At 42.4% G+C, this 24,784-nt stretch overlaps 1 protein-coding gene across 1 annotated transcript; it reads left to right on the forward strand.

The window, feature by feature from the left end:
* Window positions 1-1,725: 1,725 nt before the first annotated feature.
* GABRP (gamma-aminobutyric acid type A receptor subunit pi) lies at window positions 1,726-24,573 on the forward strand. Its single transcript, XM_059061005.2, has 9 exons — window positions 1,726-1,815; window positions 2,262-2,380; window positions 6,571-6,638; window positions 7,404-7,621; window positions 9,233-9,315; window positions 12,714-12,851; window positions 13,334-13,486; window positions 13,991-14,178; window positions 23,645-24,573. The coding sequence occupies exons 1-9, from the start codon at window positions 1,763-1,765 to the stop codon at window positions 23,945-23,947; spliced, it is 1,323 nt and encodes a 440-aa protein (XP_058916988.1). The 5' UTR covers window positions 1,726-1,762; the 3' UTR covers window positions 23,948-24,573.
* The last annotated feature ends 211 nt before the right edge of the window (window positions 24,574-24,784 follow it).

Raw genomic sequence — 24,784 nt, forward strand, 5'->3', positions numbered from 1 at the left:
CTTCAATTTTTTTTAAAAAAAGGTGCAAGTGAAATAAACAAAACCATATAAATGCTAAAAAAAAAAAAAAAAAAAAAAAAAAAAGCTCTTGGCTCAGCTTACCTGGATTCACTTCTGCCCCTCACGTGCTATGTAACCTTGGGACTTTTCTTATCCTCTCTAAGTCTCAGTTTCTTCATCTGTAAAATGAGAATGGTAGTTACTACTTCAAAAAGTTGTTGTGAGGACTGGAGAGGTTCTTGGCACAGTACAAGCATGCATTCAATATTCAATAAAGATTTGTTTTTATTATTAAGTGAAAATGTAAATAGCAAAAAAATATGCATGCTAACATCCCAATTTTGCTGTTAAATATTTTTCTTCCTGCAAAGATATATGTGTGTATATATAAACATAGTATATGTTTGGATAAAACAACTGTTAACAGTGGTCATCTCAGAGGTATGAGGCTAGAGAGAAGTGAGGGAGGGATTTACACTGTTTTTTTAAGAGAGTTTACTTTTCAGAGAAGTTTTAAGTTCACAGCAAAACTGAGCCCCATACATGTGCGCAACCTCCTGCACCATCAATGTGCCCCACCAGAGTGTACCTTTGTTAAATTGATAACCCTACAATGACACATCACTGAGATTTACACTTCTGACTGTATACATATCTATCTCATTTCCATTTCTACAGTAAGCATGTGGTTTTTTTGTAAGTAAAATAATGTTAATTAATGGCTGAATTGCACCCTAAGCCTCAGAATGGCAAGACTCTAGAAAGTGGCCTGGTTCACAAAAGCTACCAAAGCGTAGGGGATGACCCATCCTGGATCTGCCTGGGAATGGGACCTGAGCCCTCACCCCCACCCCAAAAACCTCCACTCTGCTGTCACCAGCATGACGGGTCACAGGCTCGCCTGCCTGGCTGTCTGTTGCTCTCTCAGAGACATCTGACGGCAGCTCCCAAACCTGAGGAGGCCATGCCCCTGGGCCATGCCTACCCTGACAGTCCGCACGCATACAATGCTCACCCACAGCAGCTGAACTGCTTCAAAGCACCCAGGGAGCAGGTCCAGGAGGTTGGGAGAGCAGCCAGTGTGGCTGGGTCCTGAGGCGGCCAGCTCTGGCTTCAGAGTCTCCTCTGACATTCACTAGCACAGTGACCTTTCCGTGAGTTCTGTTTCCTCAACACAATGCAGGGGTTAACCTGCCCATCTCACAAGGCCATTGTGAGGATAGAGCAAGAAGATCTGTGGGAAAGTACCTAACACATCCCTTGGCACATGGAGGTCCTCAGGAAGTTTTCATTTCCTGGCTACATGACCTGCTTAACAGGCCTAGACCCTCAGATACATGGCATGGTCGGGGGGAGTGTGTAGTCGAGGATGTCCTTCCTGGCAAAGTCAGGACAAGGACAGGGTGAGGACAGTCCTGGGGCTTCCCAGATATGCAGCTCAGGATGGACCAGTTACATTTCTGCTCTGGTGAACCACTCTCTAAACAAGTCCTCAGCCTTTATTTGGGCTGGATTTAAAATGTGATCCTACAAAATGAAGTCACTCCTGGATGACATTCAGGGGGCAGGAGCTGAAACGGAAAGGTGTGGGAAGAGGCTGCTTCCCACAGACGTGGAGAAAATGCTGTAACTGACTCCCCACAGGACAGAAAAGCTAGGCTGGGAGGAGGTGAGCCTTTTGGGTTGTCTGCCTCTCACCTACCCCATCTGTTTCCCCAGGTATTTCTACTTCAGCCCCTCTCTGCATAAGCAGCTCCTCAACATGAGGCACAGTCTCCACTTGACCTTCATGTGTCTGAGTCTCCTCACTGGAAGGTAAGCTTTGCTACCCCCACGCTGGCTTTGAGCTGAACTGCTTTGGGTTTTGCATGTGGTGGGAGGGGCTGCAGCGCTTTCTACTTAGCAACGGTGAGACAGAACATCAGGCCTTCACCTCCCTGACGCACCAGGACAAATGCAACTTCTTGCCAGTTACTCTGTCTGGAGAAGTCAAGCTTCCAAAATGGTCATAGATGGATGAACCCCTTGGGTTTGGGGGAAAGGTGCTTGGAGTGTTCCCAAGTTAGCATGACACTGTGATATATAGCAAAGGGGTAATAAAATTAGGAAGCTGAAAATCAGAGATTTCTCTTTGGGGAAGTTACTGCTTGTATCTGAGCACAAGCACACACAGACATGCAAACACAAGCTCAAGTCTGTGTGTGTGCATGTTTATCCACACGTAAGCAAGCATGTGCACCGAAACCCGTTTTCTTTTCCAGGATGTGCATCCAGGGGAATCAGTTTAACATCAAGGCCAGCAGAAGTGACAAGCTGTCCCTGCCTGGCTTTGAGAATCTCACAGCAGGATATAACAAGTTTCTCAGGCCCAATTTTGGCGGTAGGTCATTCTTTTTGCCCAGGACATCAATTCAAAAAGATAGGAACAGAGACAATAGGCAGACGAGGGTTTCAGGAGGTTTTAGTCGACTGCGTTTTCTGACCTGCAACCTGTTAAGGAGTGGCAGTGATGGATACAAACAGCTGCCAATGATTTTTCACGCTACCTTGGAGAAAGCACTTTCTCTGGTCTCTCCACCTGCAGGATACAGAAATACTCCTCCCCACTGAGGAGGTTCCTAGAGCCTCCTCACAACCTCACACACGCTGTCCGCCTTCTGCCCACACTTCCAGTGTCATTATTCAAGGAACCCACCATGTCTCACCAGGACTACTCCACCTGGTCCTCCTGCCTCAGCCTGCTTCCTCAAGGCTAACCCTCTACTCTGCCACCTGGATGACCCCCCTGGGTCCTTCGCCTGCTCAGAATACCTGCCTGCTTCCCAGCATCCTCAGCATAGAGTCCAGAGCCCTTTGCATGGCACACCAGGAGCTTCCCAGCCCAGCCTCTATCTGTCTGTCAGTCTCATCTCCCCAACTTCTCCCCACTATGCCCTGCTACAAATGTGCCCCCTGACCTCCTTGGCCTCCTTGGCCTCCTCGCTGAGACTGTTTACCTGTCAAGAATGGCTTGTTCCAATTTGACTCCCTGGTGAAATGCCAGTTTTCCTTCATGTCTTAGATCAAAGGCTTCCTCTTCTGAGCAGCCCACCCAGATTCCTCCAGGCCCCATCCCCTTTCTTCACACTTTGTTTTGAACATATCTCCAAATCATAGCCATTACCGGGTGATACTGTCACTGGCTTTATGTCTGTATCAGCTCTAGGCTGCAGTCCCCTGGAGGAGTCTTGCTTTATTTACCTCACCAACCCCAGCAGCATCTCGGTACTTAACAGATAGCAAGTTATCAATTAATATTTGTTGAAAGAATGAGGCAAGGAGGGAAGGAATGAGGCCACCACATACCTCCTCACAGGGTCTCAGCCTCTCTGTTTGTAAAATGCAAGACTGAACCAACGTGGTCCCTAATGTCTTGTTACCTCAAGCAGAAACTAGTAGGAAGAGCCTTGGAGTGGAACAAACCTGAGTTTGGCTCCTGGCTTTACTGCCGGGCAAGCATCTTAGCTTTCTGAGCCTCAGTTTCCCTTTCTGTAATTGGGGGGCATATCATCTGCCTCACAGGGAGGACTGAATGAAATGAAGTGTGTAAATACAGCATCAGGATGCAGTCTATTTTAATCCCTTTCCTTCTTGCTCCTCCCTTCAGATGATAAAAGTCTCTGGTCAGATCTAGGATTAATGGGTCAGTCCAGGTCCTCTGAGGAACAGACACTGGGAGGGGATTATCCGTGTAAGATATTTATTGGGGCCATATCTATGACAAAATATGGGGCAGGAAAAGAAGGAAGCTGGAGAGCTGTCAGACCGCAATGGAGGTCTGACCCCAGTGGAAGGAGGGAGGGAGGGAAGGAAGGCTGGTGGAGGAGTCTTAGACTACAGTGCAATTCTAAGTGTGTTTGGAAAGGCCACCAGGGAGTTCTTGAGCTAAAGTTCCCATCAGAGGAGTCTCCCATCTCTGTGCCTCCCAGGAACAGGCCTGCCTTAGTATTCCTGCCACGCTAAGTCCCTGGTAGGATGCAGCCCATGGGAAGCATGGCCTCCGAGCAAGTGTGGTGGAAGATTTCAGAGCACAGCAGCTGGGGCCAATCACACCCCCTTCAGTTGGAGATCTGAGAGACGCAGCTTCCTGGCCACACAATTAGGATTTGAGGTCCTTATGTTAAGGGACCTTGGGGGGCTTCAACCTCCTCTGGTTTTCCCAGGAGCAACTGAACACTAATGACAAGCACATGAGTCTCCACATCTGGTTGGGTCCACTCAACAATTTCTCTGCCTCCCAGATCCCAAACAATTAGGCCAGGACACTGCCCTTTTTGTTGCTTGCTCACGGGCCAACAAGGTGCAGAGTCCTAGGGCAAGGTGCCCATTCTGAGCCTGGAGTGGACCTAAGGGGATGTGAGGCCCAGATCCACCTGCGGCAAAAATGGGGCAAGGGGTCGTCAGTCAAAAGGAGGGGAAGGCACAACCCCCACCCCTCGTCACGAGCCTGTGGCACTCTGCCTTCTACAGAACCTACGTTTACAAGGCAGCCTCGAGGCCCATGGAGGGAGTGTTGCTCTCTGTAACGTCTGTCCACCCAGTTCTCGAACCCTGATGTCCTTGAGCGACAAGACCTCTATAGGGTTTTTCAGGGACTGAGCTGGACAGCACAGGTTTGCAAGCAGGCCCTCCTGAACTCTGCCCAGAACTTGGCTTTCACCTCTTTCCTAGGAGAAAGCTGCCCTCTGGTGGCACAGCTAACTTTTATAACTCAAGCGGAAGAAGGAGCAAACTCCGGTCCATAAAAAAGCCAACTGAAGCAAGGCCCAGACTAGGCTACCTAGAAACAAACTAAACAAACAAATAAAAACCCACACTTAGGCTGGAGCTCTTGTGTGTTTTCCATTCTCCATGTTTCTCAAGGGGCAGGGAGGTGGCAACCAGCACTGACCCACTGTGTTCCAGGCACATAAGATAGATCCTGTAACCTTCCCAACCCAACCCTTGATGGCTAGCATTAGTAGCTCTATTTTACAGGTAAGAAACTGTAAAACAGAGAGGTTTAGCAATTTGTTCAAGGTCACACTGTTATGATGTGGCCAGCAGAGGTTTCAAACACTCTAACTCTAAGCTCCTCTTCTTAACGTTGCACCTTGCTGCCTTGAGAGGCAGAAAGCCACTTAGCACCATGACTCCTTCAGCACCTTCCTGGGTCTGCCCTCAAAGATCTCCCCCTTTCCCACCAAATATTAACACTAAGTATTAAGTTAATTATTGTTAATTGCCTTGGCTTTAAAACTCCACTTCCAAATTCTTAACCTATATCCTGTGGCTTGGTTTCCTTCAATCGATAATTAGGCCGCTCTGTCGGCTTCCCCCCAGTTTGCTGTTTCTAAGCATCCTTTGAATTTGGCCTCTCCTTTTCCTGGTTAACACGCTTTCACAGTTCCCTGAGGCGTCCCCAGTTATCTTGCAAGTGAATGCTATGCCATCTGTTAACCTGGTGAGGAAAGTTTTTCCTTTTCCAGAATTAGCTAAGATCACCGGAGGAGAGGGGAAGGGAAGGGAAATGCTGTTTACTGAGTGCCTGGTAGGATGTGATGGGAACAATGCTGGGGCCTTTGTACAGATAATTATTTTTGAGCACCTTCTAGGTGTCCAGCTAGGTAGGCGCTTCATGTCCATTCTCTCTTGCCACCACCCTGCAAAGAAGCTCTCACACACCTCGTCTCATTTAACCCTGTCCGTGAACCTCTGATGTCATTAGCATTATATTCAAACCTGCAGGTGAGAAAACTGCAGTTCTGAAGGATCTGGTAATTTTTCCCAGATCGAAACTCACATCTTTCTGACTCCTGGGCTTTTGTTCCACATGTCCAGTCTAAGGAGGATTAAACGTCCCTGGCCTGGCCTGGCCGCTGAGAATGGTGGCTCCCAAACCTCAGTCCTGAGAGCTAAGACAGGCACTCTCAGGAGTTTGGCCCATCTGTTGGGACTCCAGGATTGAGGCCCGACATCTGCACACCAGATGAAACGTGGACAGCTCTGCAATTCTAAATAGTTTAGGGTTCCTGGAAAATAAAGGAAGAGGAGGAAAGTGTCAGGAGGTGAGCGGAAGCTCAAATATGAGCAGTCTTGAATGCCATCTTGTAGTACATTTACTTGGTTGGGGGGGGGGAGAAATATATTTGTGTACAAATTCCCAAATCTCTATTACATTTCTAATGAGTCCCTTGCAAGCACCATAGGAAAAAATCCTCCAAGTAAGAAGTAGCAAATACCGCTACATTCTTTAAAATATACACTAATTAATACACTGTGGTCTCTCTCTTATGTATTTAGCTAACTACATATTTGTGCATTTTTTTTCATACAAAAGGGAGGCACACTCTACATAGTGGTTCCTCCTGAGATGGGGAGGATAGAAATTAACCTTTTATTTAGAAGTATTTTATATACTTCTAAATTGTTCAAAAGTTTCCAATAGGCATAATTTTCTAATATATGCATATTTTTTGATTGTGCTAATGTAGGGTTAGGAAATCTGTGTGTGTTTCTATGGAAGTCTTTCAGGTTTTTCTTCATTCTTAGGAGAACCTGTTCAGATAGCACTGACTCTGGACATTGCAAGTATTTCCAGTATTTCAGAGAGTAACATGGTAAGTGTGGGCCCCTCGTCTTCCACCCAAGGAGCCCCTCTCCTGTGTTTTATGAGGATACATGTTCTAGCTACTCAAAGCAGAACAGAGACTTACTTGGAATGGCAGAAGCTGGAGACCTATCCTGAAACTCAAGACAGTGGAAGATGCTTGTAAAACAGATCTTCTGAGTATCAGAAGGAAAGTGCATTCAAAGGCTAGGAGGGGAGAAATGAGGGAGTGGAGTGGGTGTACTTGGTGAGGGATAAAAGTGGGGGAAAAGTATAAAAGTGCAGGGGGGAAGCCTGAATGTCACACGGTCCCCCACAGAGTGGGAGACAAGCTGATGAAAACCAACAATCACATAACTGCTTTCAACCATCCTCCCACTTAAGACAACACATAAGGTGACACTAAAGGCAGTTTGCCAAGAGGGTCCACTGTGGACTCTGGGTAAATCCTGGACAACCTAAGCACCCTGCTCACCAAAACCTTCAACAATTTGGTGTGGCCTCTGTGATCCAGGGCAAGTAAGTTAAGACCCTGAACATGGTCCTGTGGGGCCCCCTTTTGGCAGTGGGCATTACTATCCAGAATCAATAAGGTGCTTTGTTCTCTTATTGCTACAGGCCACCACCTCAAGACAAACTTTATCTACCCATGTCTACTGTAGTATGTGCTCTTGACCTCAGTGGAGGTGGGTAGGGGAGTAAGACTTGACCCTTTTCCTTCCCTTTTCTGAGCTTTCTCCCTCCATCCATTTCCTCCCCCCGGCTGCCCCCTCAGGACTACACAGCCACCATATACCTCAGACAGCGCTGGACGGACCAGCGGCTGGTGTTCAAAGGCAACAAGAGCTTCACTCTGGATGCACGCCTAGTGGAGTTCCTCTGGGTGCCAGACACTTACATCGTGGAGTCCAAAAAGTCCTTCCTCCATGAAGTCACTGTGGGAAACAGGCTCATCCGCCTCTTCTCCAATGGCACAGTCCTGTATGCTCTCAGGTAATTGGGTACCTGTGACCTTGGGGTTGGAGGGGAAGAGAGGGGAGAAAAGGCAAAGGTATTCTGAACAGTGCTTGAATAACCACTTCTCATGCGCCTGCCTTCTTAGATCCCTGTCCCCAGAGCAGAAGGGCCCTTTCTCCAGTTTGGCTCAACAAGAATCTACTGAGAATGTGTGCTCTGTGCCAGGCCCGTGCTGGACACAGGATATGGAGCCTAATAAGACATTGTCCTGACACAGACACATAAGGAAAGGAAGTCAGGGCTCTGGGGCCTCAAGGTGGAGAATAGGTTAGTGATTTGGGGTGATGTTAGAGGATGCTTTCACAGGACTCTGAGCTGGATCTTAAAGAGTTAAAGGAAGCTCGCCAAGAAGAGGTAAGGGGAACAGCAAGAGAAAACAGAGAGGTGATACAAAGAACTTTCCTTTCATGGGGCTCAGCGGGGTGGCGGTGGCTCCAGAATACATCTTTACTTAGCTGAGTCATTCTTGTACAGACAGAGAAGCAAAGCATAGTCCTCCAAGCCTCACCACCTGTAGTCACAGGCTCCCCTTTGCCCCTTCTACAAATCCCTGAGGCCAAAACTTCCTCCCACCCAATCATTCATCAAGCCGCTGGTTGGCAGGAACAGGAAAGATGCCCCCAAAGTGCTATGTAAGGCAGGCGGAGGACTCATCGCTAACCTGTGCCAGGGCTGGACAAGGACTGCAAACACTGCTAGAGGCCTTCAGCAGAAGGCCAGGAACCAAATATTCATGATGCTGATCTTAAATCCCAAGTGATAGGCTGAAGTTATAAAACAAGGACTGAGCTAAGCAATGAACTGAACTTTTGGACCGTTTATCTGACACTCCTCAGCTGCTCTGAATTTTGCAAAGGTCAGCCAGAACCCCAGCACCTCTTTCAAGAAGTCCAATAGACCTCTCCCTTGACCCCAACTCTGGTCAATATTAAGGTGCCCCTTCCTCGTGGTCCCACAGCATGTGTGTGTGTGTGCATGTGCATGTGTGTGTGTGTCTGTCTGTATTACGGCACATAACACAGTATCCTGTACAAGGATTACAAATGATGGATGATGATTAATAGCCTGGCTCTAGATTCAGACAGATTTGGGGGCAAGTTCTTGCTCTGTGACCTTAGGCAAGTTACTTGACTCTCTGAGCTCCAGTTTCCTCAGCAGCAAAAGGAGAATAATAATATTTCCTACCTAGTAAAGCTACTTTAAAAATTCAAAGGTATAATTCATGTGAAGCATTTTGCATAGGGACGGACTCCTCATGGGTCTGTCCTGAAGAATAAATTTAAAAACTGAATGCAAAAGCATCTCAAACAAGCCAGTGAATGATTCTGTTCTGCAATGTTGTTGCAAGTTTGCCTCTGAATTGCCAACATTCCAACTTCCTCCACTCTGGACCCCAAGCTTTAACTGAGTCTCACAGATGTCACTTAGCACAGAAAAACTCAGGACTGCTTTGAATGTAGGCACCAAGTCACACATTCACTGTAAGAGTCAAGGTGAAAGTTCTCTTGGAGTGGCCCTTAAGAGGGAGTGTATACTTTCTATAGCATCCTTATAACAGTCTCTATGAATCCATATTTCCTTTCTTAGAATCACAACAACCGTTGCATGTAACATGGACCTGTCTAAATACCCCATGGACACACAGACATGCAAGTTGCAACTAGAAAGCTGTGAGTATACATCGTGTGGGCCCCTTAGATGATTTTCTGGGGTGACTTAGATCTGTGCTTTCATGAAGAGTGTCCTATACATAGTGGCCTTTCTCTCCTTGATGTTGATTACAATGGGTTCAGACCTTCTGGGTGTACATCCAGAGAGATCTGGAGACTGCTCAAAAATAAACCTTACAGTATTACATCTTTGAGAGAGGACCACTGTGCATCGGCACCAAATATTTCCACCTAAAAGTGGATAAGACAGCCAAGCAAACAGGGGTCAATAGGACTAGGAGGGGGCCTCAGAATCTGCTAACTCATGGAAGCCAGAAAGAACACAGCAGAAGTTAGAAATGGCAAGTATACAAAACAATCATTGACATTTATTGCAAGACTGCTTCCAACTTCTAAAATAAATTGTTTGATATATATATATATAAAGTTTAATCTAGTAATGTCAGCAAGTGGGCATCTAAACTGCAATCTGGGGATTTGCTTGTGATAAGGAAGGAGGATTTACTCTAAGTTGATATGTGTCAAATGAACTCCTGGCACCGTGAGTGACCTCCATGATTCCTTAGTAAACCACTCTGAAATGCCCACCATGGGGAGGTGGCACCTGTGATACGTGTTCTGGGAAGAAAATGCCACATATAGGAGTTATCAAGGTATCAAGGCATGGCTTGTGCAAGAAGGAAAAACTATCGTCAAGTGCTGGAAACCACTGGGCACTTCTTACATAAGGACACAAGTGGCCAACATCCAAGAAACACAACCATTATGAGGCAGCATTTTTCAGAGGTAGACATTTAATTAAAGACTCAGGCAGGCAGATTAATTACCTTATTGATTAAATGCATGCAAAACCTTCTTGAAGCAATACAGCTGTTTGGGGGCAGACTAAAACTTGAGGTTATCAAAAAGAGAACTCATTTTCAGCCCCACATAGAAAAAGCAATTGCCCTCCATGGATGGCTGTGCTCATCTCAAAACCCAGGAGTGAGATTCTCCTGGAAACTTCAGCACTCTGCTCGCACAAATATCGTCCCCAATGAGCAGAGGAAGCTTTCATTGAATGTTTATCAGCAGTTATTTGGGTACAGAAACCTCACCAAGGGCATTTTTCCTGAACACCATCCCTAGACAAGAATTGATACCATCCCACAATTGCCCATATCCACTCAGGGACAGAGCAGTGAGAATGTAATGACTGTGAACATTTACCAGTTGTAACAGCAAAGTATCTAAGTAGAGGCTTGTACAACTTACTTTTTTAGATATGGTTTTTCTTTGGGATTCTAGGCCTATTTAGACAGCTGGCTTCAGTAAATGAGGGGGTGCTTCCAAGGGAAAGCGCACAGACAATTTTTACCTGGAAATACTCTAAGAGCTCATGACTACTTCTCCCCCTCTATGGAGGGGGAGATAACCACTGACAGACAGTGGATACCATAGGTTGAGACTTAACAAAATGTTAGTTCCAACACTGGCATCCCATTTCCCAGTAGCCTTGGAAAATGAAGTTCCAGGTTTAAGATCACAGGTACCAGAATCACTGGGCTTTTCCATTCACTAGCTGGGTGACTTTGGGTGAGTAGAATTAACCTCAGTTTCCTCATCAGTGAAGTAGGAAAAATAATAGTATTTGACTCAAAGAGTTATTTCTAACAGCTTTACTGAGGTATAAATTACATACCATAAAATCCAACCATTTTAAGTATACAACTCAAAGGTTTTTAGTAAATTTTCTGAGTTGTGCAACCGTTGCCACATTCCATTGTTAGATCATTTCCATCACCCCAAAGAGACTCCTAGTGCCCATTTACAGTCACTCCCATTGCCACCACCAGCTCCCAGACCACCACTAATATACCTTTTGTCTCTATGAATGTGTCTTTTCTAGATATTCCATATAAATGGAATCATACATGTGGGCTTTTGCATCTGGCTTCTTTCACTTAGCATAATGTTTTTTAGTTCATATATGATGAAGCATATATCAGTACTTTATTTTTACTGCTTTATTCCTTTTTATTCCAGACAAAAGAATACAAGTAGTACAAGTCTCTGGCTTGTTTCCGCCTTTCAGCTTGTTATGAATAATGCTGCTGTAACATTTGTGTACAGGTCCTTTTGTGGACATGATTTGATTCTGTTGGACAGATACTTAGGACTGAAATGCTGGGTTAAATTTAGTTTAAGTCTTCAAGAAACTGCCAAACTGTTTTCCAAAGTGGTTGCACCGTTTTACATTTCCACCAGCAATGTTCCAGCTTCTCCACATTCTCACCATCTGTTGCTGTCTGTCTTTTTAATTACAGCCATTCTAGTGGATGTGAAGTGGTCTCTTACTGTGGTTTTGATTTGCATTTCCCTAATGACTAATGATTTTGAGCATCTTTTCATGTGCTTATTAACCATTCATCTATCTTCTCAAAGGTATCATTTGAGGATTAAATGAGATGATAATGTTGTAAAGCACTTAGAAAGGTAATTGCTTTTACTAAATGATAGATATTATTATCATCATCCTTGGGCTTTGGTATTAAACTTTCTTGAGGTACAATCCTGGTTTGTTTTTCATTTGCACTGGTATCCTGAGAAACTTATACAACCTCTCAGAATCTGATGATTTTCTTGTATAAAATGGGTAAAACATTATAGTTCCTCAATTCTAAGGCACAGCATTTATTAAATAATAACGTTTGAGGAAAAATGTAAGCTCTACTTTATATATATCAAGTAGAAGATCCATTTCTATTTTATTTTTTTAAAAAGGTTTAAATAATGAAGAAATATGCAGGTCTACCTTGCAAGCTCATAAGAAACTTAGAGACATAATGTGTAAAGGACATAAATGTTTAATAAAAGGTAGCTATTATTACTATCATCAGCTATATTGGTAAAATTGCTTTGGGATTTATCAAACACCTATGTTTACATACATCAATAAAGTGGCTGGCTGAAGGTTTTTTGTTTTTGTTTCTGCATTTATGCCAATATGAAAATATGAATAGACTAACTGTAAAGTCCCTGAGAACCCCCTCCGAAGTGTTAGACTGTCCTGAAAAGCAATGTCTAGCATAGGCCTTTGTGGGTTCACAGATACATGTTCAAAAATATCATTTAAATAATGATAGAGGCCATTTCTAGTTGCTTATCATCTATCAGGTCTATATGATGCTTAGCATAGAAACGGTTCTCAGTTGATGGTGAAAAGCCCTAGCAGGTCATCTCATTCTGAGTAGACACTGCAATTACACTTGAGAAATCATGACAAATTTTGCATGGGATCATCCTTGGACTTAGCACCATCAAGACAGAGCTTCTGTTTCCTCCGTATCACAGCATTTTCCAGACCCGTTCAATCTGCTACCTTCTTCTGCTGATCAGGGCACTGTTTCACTTGCCAGGGGGCTATGATGAGAATGACGTGGAGTTCAGCTGGCTGAGAGGGAATGATTCCGTGCGTGGGCTGGAGAACCTGCGGCTTGCTCAGTACACCATACAACAATATTTCACATTAGTTACCAGATCACAGCAGGAAACAGGTAACTCGTGGGACAAACTGCACAAAAGCAAAATAGCTGAGTTGTATTCTGAGTCAGAAATATCATCTTTTTTCCACTTGGTCCCTTTGGGGCCCAGGAACCCCTCTGAGGTGCGGTGGGGCAGTAGGGTTTGGGCTTGGCACTTTTACCTGCTCCACACCTACTACTGAAAAGGTCCCCAAGGGGCTCACAGTCCAGTGAAGTAGATGTCAAGGAAACCAGCAGTTACGATGCTGCAGGAATACTATGACAGAGAAAGGCACAAGAAGAGGATCCTGGGTGAGGGCATCAGCACTCCCATAAATCCCATTCTCTACAACTGCAATTTCTTTCATTGAAACTATGATGACAGTTCATGATTGACTATGTTTGGGTGAACAACAGATGGCTTAATGTGAATATAGTGAAGTTAAACATCCCACAGGGAAACCACTCTGCTAGGTGAGCAGGCATGATTTCCTATCCCTTGTTCACCCTATCAGGAAATTATACACGATTGGTCTTGCAATTTGAGCTTCAGAGGAATGTCCTGTACTTTATTTTGGAAACCTATGTTCCTTCCACTTTCCTGGTGGTGTTATCCTGGGTTTCGTTTTGGATCTCCCTTGATTCAGTTCCTGCAAGAACCTGCATTGGTAAGTAGCTCCAATGGGAGATTTCTAAGAACTGGGTTACCAGGTCCTTTTTTTTTTTTTTTTTTTTTACCTTCTACCATTGTTTTCATTAATATTCCCAGGGCAGTTCCAGGAGCTGGTTTCTTGAGAGACTCTTTTACAGAGAGAGAAAGAGAGACAGAGAGACTACTTTAGGAATAATGCATTTTTAAACTTGTGTTTGACAGTGACAGATAAGGGAGAATTGTGATTTGATGGTCTATTGTCTGTTATTTTGTTTACTGAACTCCTCCCTCCAGTGAGAAGACAGAAGGTGAAACATTTAGAAAATCATATCACTCATATCTGTACAAAATAGACAAATCAACCGTTTTCCAGAAGGCCACAGACTTTTCAGAATGAGCTACGCTCTATTTCTGAGTCCTGTCCTCACCTTGCCGAGTCTTGAAGGGAGACAATCTGCTAGGGGGTGATGGAAGGTTCACTGCCCACTGAGGTGGGTACATTGCTTACTTTTTTCCCCAGGAGTGACCACTGTATTGTCAATGACCACACTGATGATTGGGTCCCGCACTTCTCTTCCGAACACCAACTGCTTCATAAAGGCCATTGACGTGTACCTGGGGATCTGCTTTAGCTTCGTGTTTGGGGCCCTCCTGGAATATGCAGTTGCCCACTACAGCTCCCTACAGCAGATGGCAGCCAAAGATAGGGTAAGAATTTTGAGGGCCCTATATATGATTCATCACCTGTGCCATATACTGGTCTGTAGAGATGACCTGGACCTGGTTCCCGACCCCCAGTGATTCATTTTGCACCAGTGATTCTCATCCTTGTTCAGTTGGGGGAATCTGGAAGTCATGACACTTTTTTTTTTTTGTGGTACGTGGGCCTCTCACTGTTGTGGCCACTCCCGTTGCGGAGCACAGGCTCCGGACGCGCAGGCTCAGCGGCCGTGGCTCACGGGCCTAGCCACTCCGCGGCATGTGGGATATTCCCGGACTGGGGCACGAACCCGTGCCCCCTGCATCGGCAGGCAGACTCTCAACCACTGCGCCACCAGGGAAGCCCCATGACACCTTTTAAAAAAGACTGCTCTTTTCACCAAATACAGTGAGATATTAATATGTTTAAATTTCCAGCAGAAAATAACAGTGTTATCTGTATGCAACATAAAATCACAACTACAAGAACAAGCATCCATGAAAAACCCAGTATCAAACCTAACATGATCAGCTGCTTATGCTTCAGATTAATATGTATTTAATATTTATTCTTTAGTCGCATTTTTGTTTTCCTAAATTATACAAGTAATGGTTTACTGAAAAATGTATGGAAAAATCTAATTGTGGTAAATTTCATAATTAGCATATTTTTCTGCTAACAGGGAAAGACTTATTATCTGACTTAGCTGTGAAACACCATGGTCCAGCTCTCAGAATAATAATAATGATTATTATCAATTGAGCATGTATGTGCCAGACACAGTCACAAGCTCTTTGAAAATATTATATCATTTAAAATGCTTATAACAACCCAGTAAGGCTATCTCCATTTTTATAGTTGTGGGATCCGAGTATGGAAAGATAAGTGACTTATCCAAGGGGACACAGACAGTAACAGGCAGAGCTGGGATTCGCACCAGCCAAATCTGCTTGGTTCCAAAGCCCGACACTTACCTGTTACTCCCACTTGAAGTGGGCAACGGGCCATGCCCTTAACTATTATTCTCTGCAAGCCTACAGCACCCTGGGATTCTTTGGAAGCCCAATTTGACAGACGTTAGCATACTAAAGCTCCTGCTAACAGGCAAAAAAATGATAGGGATCCAGTGCAGAAGAGCTGCCCTACTTCAGCAAAGTGCCAGGACTGCACAGGGTCCAATGGTGAGGAAATGAGGATTCAGAATAGCCCAAAGATCCAGTTGCCTTTTCTCTTGTGTTTAACTATTGTGAACATGGTTTCACAGTTATATTACTCAAGTACCAAAGGCAAATGATCATATGTGCCAGCCAAAGAATATGTATTTCATTTATTTTACTCCCTGTAGGCTTCCTTTTTTAAAAAATTATTTATTTTTTAAATTAAATTTATTTTTTAACTGAAGTAGAGTTGGTTTACAATATTATATTAGTTTCAGGTGTATAGCATAATGATTCAGTATTTTTATACATTATACTCCATTAAAAGTTATTACAAAAATAATGTTTTATTACAAAGTTATTATAAAATAATGGCTAATATTCCCTGTTCTGTACAATACATCCTTGCTGCTTATCTATTTTATACACAGTAGTTTATATCACTTTATCCCATACCCCTATCTTGCCCCTTCTCCTTTCTTTCTCCCCTCTCATAACCACTAGTTTGTTTTCTATATCTGTGGATCTGTTTCTGTTTTGCTATTTACATTCATTTGTTTTATTTTTTAGATTCCACATATAAGTGATATCACACAGTATTTGTCTATCTGTCTGATTTATTCCACTAAGCATAATATTCTCTAGATCCATCCACATTACTGCAAATGACAAAATTTCATTCATTTTTATGGCTGGCTAATATTTCATATATATGTATATATCACATATTCTTTATCCATTTGTCTGTTGAGGGACACTTGGGTTGCTTCCATATCTTGGCTATTGTAAATAGTGCATCTGTGAACATTGGAATACATGTATCTTTGTGAATTAGTGCTTTCATTTTTACCTGGATATATACCCAGGAGTGCAATTGCTAGATCATATGGTATTTCTATTTTCAGTTTTTTGAGGAACCTCTATAGTGTTTTCCATAGTGGCTGCACCAACTTACATTCCCAACAACAGTGTACAAGGATTCCCTTTTCTCCATATCCTAGCCAATATTTGTTATTTGTAGACTTTTTGATGATAGCCATTTTGACAGATGTGAGGTGATATCTTATTGTTGTTCTGATTTGCATTTTTCTAATAATTAGATATGTTGAGTATCTTTTCATTTTCCTGTTAGTCATCTTTTTGTCTTCTTTGGAAAAATGTCTGTTCAGGTCCTCTGCCCATTTTTTTTGATTGGGTTGTTTGGGGTTTTGTTTTTTTTTTTTTTTTTTGCCGTACGCGGGCCTCTCACTGTTGTGGCCTCTCCCGTTGCAGAGCACAGGCTCCGGACACACAGGCTCAGCGGCCATAGCTCACGGGTCCAGCTGCTCTGCAGCATGTGGGATCTTCCCGGACCGGGGCACAAACCCATGTCCCCTGCATTGGCAGGTGGACTCTCAACCACTGCACCACCAGGGAAGCCCCTGTTTCTTTTTTTTGATATTGAGTTGTATGAGCTGTTTATATATTTTGTGTTTTTTTGTTGTTGTTTTATTTTGTTTCTTTAGCTTACTTTTAAAAATTATTTATTTATTTATTTATTTATTTTAGGCTGCATTGGGTCTTCGTTGCTGCGTGCGGGCTTTCTCTAGTTGTGGTGAGCAGGGGCTATTCTTCATTGCGGTGCATGGGCTTCTCATTGCCATGGCTTCTCTTGTTGCAGGGCATGGGCTCTAGGTGTGTGGGCTTCAGTAGCTGTGGCTCGCAGACTCTAGAGCGCAGGCTCAGTAGTTGTGGTACACGGTCTTAGTTGCTCCGCGGCATGTGGGATCTTCCTGGACCAGGGTAGGAACCCGTGTCCCCTGCATTGGCAGGCGGATTCTTAACCACTGTGCCACCAGGGAAGTCCCTGTTTATGTATTTTGGATACTAACCCCTTGTTGTTCATAACATTTGGAAATATTATCTCCCATTCAGTAAGTTATCTTTTCATTTTATTGATAGCTTCCTTTGCTGTGCAAAAGCTTTTAATTTTAGGCCCCACTTGTTTAATTTTTGCTTTTGTTTCTTTTCGTCTTAGGAAAGTGATCCAAAAAATATTGCCATGATTTATGTCAAAGAGTGTTCTGCCTATGTTCTCTTCTAGGAGTTTTATTGTTTCAGGTCTTACATTTAGGTCTTTAATCCATTTTGAGTTTATTTTTGTGTATGGTGTGACAAAATGTTCTAATTTCATTCTTTTAAATGTAGCTATACAGTTTTCCCAGCACCACGTACTGAAGTAACTGTCTTTTCTCCATTATATATTCTTTTCTCCTTTGGCATAGATTAATTAACCATAGGTAAGTGGGTTTATTCCTGGGCTCTCTGTTCTGTTCTATTGATCTGTGTGTCTGTTTTTGTGCCAGTGCTATTTTGATTACTGTAGCTTTATAATATTACAGTCTAAAGTCAGAGAGGGTGATACCTCAAGCTTTGTTCTTTTTTTTTTTTTTTTTTGCGGTACGCGGGCCTCTCACTGTTGTGTGGCCTCTCCCGTTGCGGAGCACAGGCTCCGGACGCGCAGGCCCAGCCGTCATGGCTCACGGGCCCAGCCGCTCCAGGGCACGCAGGATCCTCCCGGACCGGGGCACGAACCCACGCTCCCTGCATCGGCAGGCAGACTCTCAACCACTGCGCCACCAGGGAAGCCCAAGCTTTGTTCATTTTTCTCAAGATTGCTTTGGCAATTTGGGGTCTTTTTTGTTCCATATGAATTTTTGGATTATTTGTTCTAGTTCTGTGAAAAATGTCATGGGTATTTTGATAGGGATTGCGTTAAATATGTAGATTGCTTTAGGTAATATGGACATTTTAGCAATACTATGTCTTCCAATTCATGAACATGGGATATCTTTCCATTTCTTTGTATCATCTTTAGTTTTCTTCATTAGTATTTTATAGTTTTCAGAGTATAGGTCTTTCACCTCCATGGTTAAGTTTATTCCTAGGTATTTTACTCTTTTTGATGCCATTTTAAATGGGATGGCTTTCTTGCTTTCTCTTTCTGATAGTTCATTATTAGTGCATAGAAAAGCAACAAATTTCTGTATATTAATCTTGTATCCTGCAACTTTACTAAATTCATTAGTTCTAATAATCTTTTGGTGGAGATTTAGAGTTTTCTATATAAAGTATCATGACATCTGCAAGTAGTGACAGTTTTACTTCTCTTCCAATTTGGATGTGTTTTATTTATGTTAAATAGAAGTGGTAAGAGTGGGCATCCTTATCTTGTTCCTAAATTTAGAGGAAAGTCTTTCAGCTTTTCATCATTGAGTATGATGTTAGCTGTAGGTTTGTAAAAATTGGCCTTTATTATTTTGAAATATGTTCCTTCTATACCAACTTTGATGAGAGTTTTTTATCATGAATGGATGTTTTATCACATGCTTTTTCTGCATCTATTGAGATGATCATGTGATATTTATCTTTCCTTTTGTTAATGTGGTGTATTACATTGATTGATTTGCAAACACTGAACCATTGTTGCATCCTTGGAATAAATCCCACTTGATCATGGTATATGATCCTTTTTATATATTGTTGGATTTGGTTTGCTAATATTTTCTTGAGAATTTTTGCATCTATATTCATCAGAGATATTGGACTGTAATTTTTTTTTGTAGTGTCTTTGCCTGGTTTTGGTATCAGGGTAATGGTGGCCTCATAAAATGAATTTGGGGGTGTTCTGTCCTCTTCAGTCTTTTTGGAATAGTTTGTGAAGGACAGGTATTAGCTCTTCTTTGTATGTTTGGTAGAATTCCTCTGTGAAGCAGTCTGATGCTGGACTGTTGTTTGCTGGGAGGTTTTTTAGTTTAGTTTAGTTTGTTTGTTTTTTACAAATTCAATTTCACTACTAGTGATTGGTCTGTTCAAATTGTCTGTTTCTTCTTGATTCAGTCTTGGCAGGCTGGATGTTTCTAGAAATTTGTCCACTTCTTCTAGGTTGTCCAACTTGTTGGCATATAACTGTTTGTAGTATTACCTTACGATTTTTTGTATCTCTGTGGTATCAGTTGTTATTTCTCCTCTTTCATTTATTTTATTTGGGTTCTCTCTCTTTTCTTCTTGGTGAGCTTGGCTAAAAGGTTTATATCAATTTTGTTTATCTTTTTTAAAAAAACAGCTCTTCGTTTCATTGATCTTTCCTATTATTTTTTTGGCCTCTATTTTATTTATTTCCTCTCTGATCTTTATTATCTCCTTCCTTCTGCTAACTTTAGGCTTTGCTTGTTCATCTTTTTCTAATTCCTTTAGATGGTAGGTTAGATTGTTTATTTGAGATTTTTCTTGTTTGTTGAGAAAGGCCTGTATTGCTATAAACTTCATTCTTAGGACTGTTTTTGCTGCATGCCATAGATTTTGGAAAGTTTTGTTTCCATTTTCATTTGTCTTGAGGTATTTTCTGACTTCCTCTTAGATGTATCCATTGACCCATTGGTTTTCTAGTGGCATTTTGTTTAGTCTTCAAATGTTTTTGTTTTTTTCCAATTTTCTTCCTGTAATTAGTTTCTAGTTTCATACTGTTGTGGTTGGAAAAACTGCTTGATATAATTTCCATCTTCTTAAATTTACTGAGACTTGTTTTGTGGTCTAGCATATGCTCTATCCTGGAGTTCCATGTGCACATGAAAAGAAGGTTTATTCTCCTGTTTTTGGATGGACTGTCCCATAGATATCTGTTAAGTCTAACTGTTCTAACGTGTCATTTAAGACCACTGTTTCCTTACTGATTTTCTGTCTGGATGCTTTGTCCATTGGTGTAAATGGGGTGTTAAACTCCCCCATTATTATTGTGTTACTGTCAATTTCTCCCTTTATGTCTGTTAGTATTTGCTTTATGTATTTTGGTGCTCCTGTATTAGGTATATTTATGCTAACGAGTGTAATATCCTCTTCTTGTATTGATCCCTTTATCATTATATAATGCCCTTCTTTGTCTTTCGTTATGGACTTTGTTTTAAAGCCTATTTTGTTTGATATGAGTATTGTTACCCTGACTTTCTTGTCATTTCTGTGTGCATGAAATGTCTTTTTCCTTCCTTCACTTTCAGTCTGTCTGTATTTAGCTCGTTTGTAGGCAGCATATAGGTGGGTCTTGTTTATTAATCCAATCAGCCACCTTATGTCTTTTTATTGAAGCATTTAGTCCATTGACATTTAAAGTAACTACTGATAGGTATGTACTTATTACCATTTTATTACTTCTTTTCCAGTTGTTTTTCTGGTTCTTCTCAGTTCTTCTCTTTTTGTTTCTTCCCTTGTGGTTTGATGATTTCCTTTAATAATATGCTTATGTTCCTTTCTTTTTAGTTTTTATGTATCTATTGTAGGTTTTTGACTTGTAGCAACCATGGGGTTCATATATATTGACCTATAACTATGCCTACTTGTTTTAAACTGGTAGTCACTTAAGTTCAAGCACATTGTAAAAGATCTACATTTTTTTAATCCCCTCCCCCACATTTTGTGTTTCTGATGTCATATTTTACATCTCATGTTTATCCTTCAACTGTTTTTTGGGGGTTTTTTTTGCGGTATGCAAGCCTCTCACTGTTGTGGCCTCTCCCGTTGTGGAGCACAGGCTCAGGACGCACAGGATCAGCAGCCATGGCTCACGGGCCCAGCCGCTCTGCGGCATGTGGGATCTTCCCGGACCGGGGCACGAACCTGTGTTCCCTGCATCGGCAGGCGGACTCTCAATCTCTGTGCCACCAGGGAAGCCCCCTTCAACTGTTTTTTGCAGTTATAGTTGCTTTTACAATTTTTTGTCTTTTAATCTTCTCACTGGCTTAAGTGGTTGATCCTCAATTCTTACTATATATTTGCCTTTCCTAGTGGGATTTTCCCTTTCCTCTAGATACTTCTTTTCCACTTAGAGAAGACTCTTTAACATTTCTTCTAGGGTGGGCTTATTATTAATTAATTGTTTTAGTTTTTGCTTGTCTTAGAAGTTCTTTATCTCTTCTTCAATTCTAAATAATAATCCCACTGGGTAATATAACCTAAGTTGCAGGTTTTTCCCTTTCAGCACATTGAATATATTATACCACACCCTTCTGGCCTGCAAAGTTTCTGCAGAGAAATCAGCTGATAGCCTTATGTGGATTCCCTTGTATATGATTCTTTGTTTTTCTCTTGTTGCCTTTAGAATTCTCTCTTTAACATTTGGAATTTTAATTATGTCTTGGTGTGAGTTTGTTTGAGTTCAGTTTGCTTGGGACCCTCTGTGTTCCCTGTACCTGGATATTTGGTCCTTCTTTGGGTTTGGGAAGTTTTTAGTCATAATTTCATCAAATACATTTTCCATCCCCTTCTCTTTTTCTCTTCTCCTTCTGGGATCCCTATAATGTGAACATTGATACACTTGATGTTATCCCAGAGATCTCTCAAACTATTCTAATTTATTTTTTAATTTGTTTTTCTTTTTGCTGTTCTGATTGGGTAATTTCCATTTTCTATCTTCTACACCACTTCTGCATTTTTCTGTATCATTTAGTCTGCTTCATTCCTTCTAGTGTGAGTTTTATTTCAGTATTGAATTTTTCATTTCTGATTGGGTCTTTTTTTTTTTTGGCCACGCCATGTGGCCTGTGGGATCTTAGTTCCCTGCCCAGGGATTGAATCTGTACCCCCAGCAGTGGAAGCATGGAGTCTTAACCACTGGACCACCAGGACATTCCCAAGATTGGGTCTTTCTTTATATTTTAGTTCCTTGTTAAAATTCTCACCACGTTCATCTATTCTTTTCCCTAATTCAGTTAACATTCTTATTACCAATGTTATGAATTCTTTATCTGGTATTGTTTATTTCTGTTTCATTATTTATTTTTTCAGGGGGTGTCTCTTGCTCTTTCATCTGAGACCAGTTCCTTTGCCTTTTCATTTTGCTTAAATTTTTCTGCCTCTATAAGTTTAGGTGAAACAGTTACCTATTGCAGTCTTGCATGGGCGTCCTTATGTGGATGTGTCCCTATACAGAGTGCATGTGCCCTTTGCTTTTGCCGGATTTGGTGTTGATGCATGTCATGTCTTTCCTCAGGGTGTGCTGGCAGCTATCACCTTGGCAGAAGGTGGGACTGGAAATGGAGGGGCTAGAGCTAGAACCTGCTGTGAAGTGTGACTTCCCTTCTGCTCAGTGGCCATCACCACCCTATTGGTGGTGGGATCTGATCCCAAGTTGCTGGAGCAGAAGCCCTGAGGGTTGGGCCCATGCTGGCTCTGTCCCCTTTAAATGTATGTTTTCCCCTCTCCCAGCACTGGGGAAGTGCTAAAGCAAGGGAGGCCTGTGGGGGCTCTCGGCTTGGGTAGGCTGCAGAGAGAGGGCCAAGTGTACTGCCCTCTGATGTACTGCCTGTGCAGGCACCAGCAATTGTTGCCCTTGCTCTGCTCAGATGAAGCCTTGAGTCCAAGTCCCCTCTGTCCTTCATAGCTGATCATTCCCCCAGCCTCTGCCACCCCTACCCTGTCAGGGAGCCAAACAACAGGGCAAGCAGGACTTGTGTGGACTCTCTGTGTGTATGGGGTATGGTGGTGAGCTATGGTGGATCAGCCACTGTCAGAGTCCTGGGCTGCTTCTGATGTGCTGCTTGAGTAAGAGTCAACAATGGCTGCCGCCACCCCCCACAGACTCTGCCCTGGCACCAGGTTGCCTCTGTGTCCCATGGAGTTTTCTTCCCAGACCAGGTTGTCTCTGCGTACCGTGGAGTTTTCTTCCAAGCCTATGTTGTCCCAGCCATGGTGGAGAATGGCAACTCCATGGGATTGCAAGGAGCATCACTATTTCTGTTTGTGTGGCAAAGACCTTAAGACACTGCTGATTTCTATTAACTCTCATAATCAATTATTCCCTCCTCCCAGGAATAGAATGGAATTCATCAAACACTTACTAAATGCTCTACATAATTTATGCCACTTAATATTCCCATCAGTCTCAAGAGGTAGTATTAATGTCATCAACATTTTGCAGGCAAGGAAATTGAGTTCTAAAGGGATTAAGGTGACTAAAATTTCACAATAGTGAGAGGCAGAATGGGATTTGAACCCAGGTCAGCTAGCTTCAAGGTCTGAGCAATTAACATTTACCACACGGCTCTGCACACCTAGAATGGGCAATGGTTATTCTTCCCATTATACAAGCTGATGACCTAGGGACAGGTGCCTATAAACAGGATAATAGGACTGCCAAATCTTGCTTACCAGACAATTTATGAGGCACTCAGTACTGGTCTCTCCTAAACCTAATTATTCAATACTAAGGCCTCTAAGTATATAAATACCTACTTATTTATTTTGCTGAGTCAAGTCTATCAATCTAACTGCCCTGTTTATGAACTAGGGGAAGGCAAAGGAAGTGGAAGAAGCCAACATCACTAACATCATCAACAGCTCCATCTCCAGCTTTAAACGGAAGATCAGCTTTGCCAGCATTGAAATTTCCAGCAATAACGTTGACTACAGTGACCTGACAATGAAAACTAGTGACAAGTTCAAGTTTATCTTCCGAGATAAGATGGGCAGAATTGCTGATTATTTCACAATTCAAAACCCTAGTAATGTTGATCGATATTCCAAACTACTATTTCCTTTGATTTTTATGCTAGCCAATGTATTTTACTGGGCATACTACATGTATTTTTGAGAGTATGCTAAATTGTTTGCATGCCATAGGTCTTCAACAGAACAAAGTAATGATGTAAATGATATTCTAAGACAAGTGTGCATCCTAATCCAATGGTGCCACAAGTGACTAAAATAACATTTGAGCATTTCTCCTCAAACAATGAACCCCCCCTCCAACCACTATTTAAGCTGTGTAGAAGTCCTAGCATTACAGAATCTTTTAATAGAAACATCAACCCATTCCTTTTTTACTTTTATGAAAGATATTCCCATGGAGCCCAAGATTACAAACCTACTCAGGACTGACTGCCCAGTGGCTCCTTGGTCTGCATTTAACTTACATAAAAAATGAAAAGGAAGCTATTACATGTATTGAGTCAAGTGTTAGAGGTTGTTTCTAAATTAATCACACATGCTATTTACTAAATCTCTACAGTGCTTATAAAATAAAATACATTGTTGCCTATTTAGGGAATAACATTTTCTAGTTTTGGGTCTTGATTAAAATGAAATGCGGGCTTATAAAAAGAAATGAAATTGAGTTATTTGTAGTGAGGTGGATGGGCCTAGAGCCTGTCATACAGAGTGAAGTAAGTCAGAAGGAGAAAAACAAATACCGCATGCTAACACATATATATGGAATCTAAAAAAAGAAAAAAAAATGGTTCTGATGAACCTAGGGACAGGACAGGAATAAAGACGCAGACGTAGAGAATGGACTTGAGGACACGGGGAGGAGGAAGGGTAAGCTGGGACGAAGTGAGAAAGTGGCATGGACATATATACGCTACCAAATGTAAAACAGATAGCTAGTGGGAAGTAGCCGCATAGCACAGGGAGATCAGCTAGGTGCTTT

Source organism: Kogia breviceps, chromosome 4 (assembly GCF_026419965.1).
Source record: "Kogia breviceps isolate mKogBre1 chromosome 4, mKogBre1 haplotype 1, whole genome shotgun sequence".
In the NCBI taxonomy this organism is placed as follows: domain Eukaryota; kingdom Metazoa; phylum Chordata; class Mammalia; order Artiodactyla; family Physeteridae; genus Kogia; species Kogia breviceps.

Coding starts and splice junctions, on each gene's coding strand:
- GABRP (XM_059061005.2), top strand. CDS start 1,763: ATGAGGCACAGTCTCCACTTGACCTTCATGTGTCTGAGTCTCCTCACT. Junction 6,639..7,403: donor GTATTTCAGAGAGTAACATG/GTAAGTGTGGGC, acceptor CTGCCCCCTCAG/GACTACACAGCCACCATATA. Junction 7,622..9,232: donor ACAGTCCTGTATGCTCTCAG/GTAATTGGGTAC, acceptor TTCCTTTCTTAG/AATCACAACAACCGTTGCAT.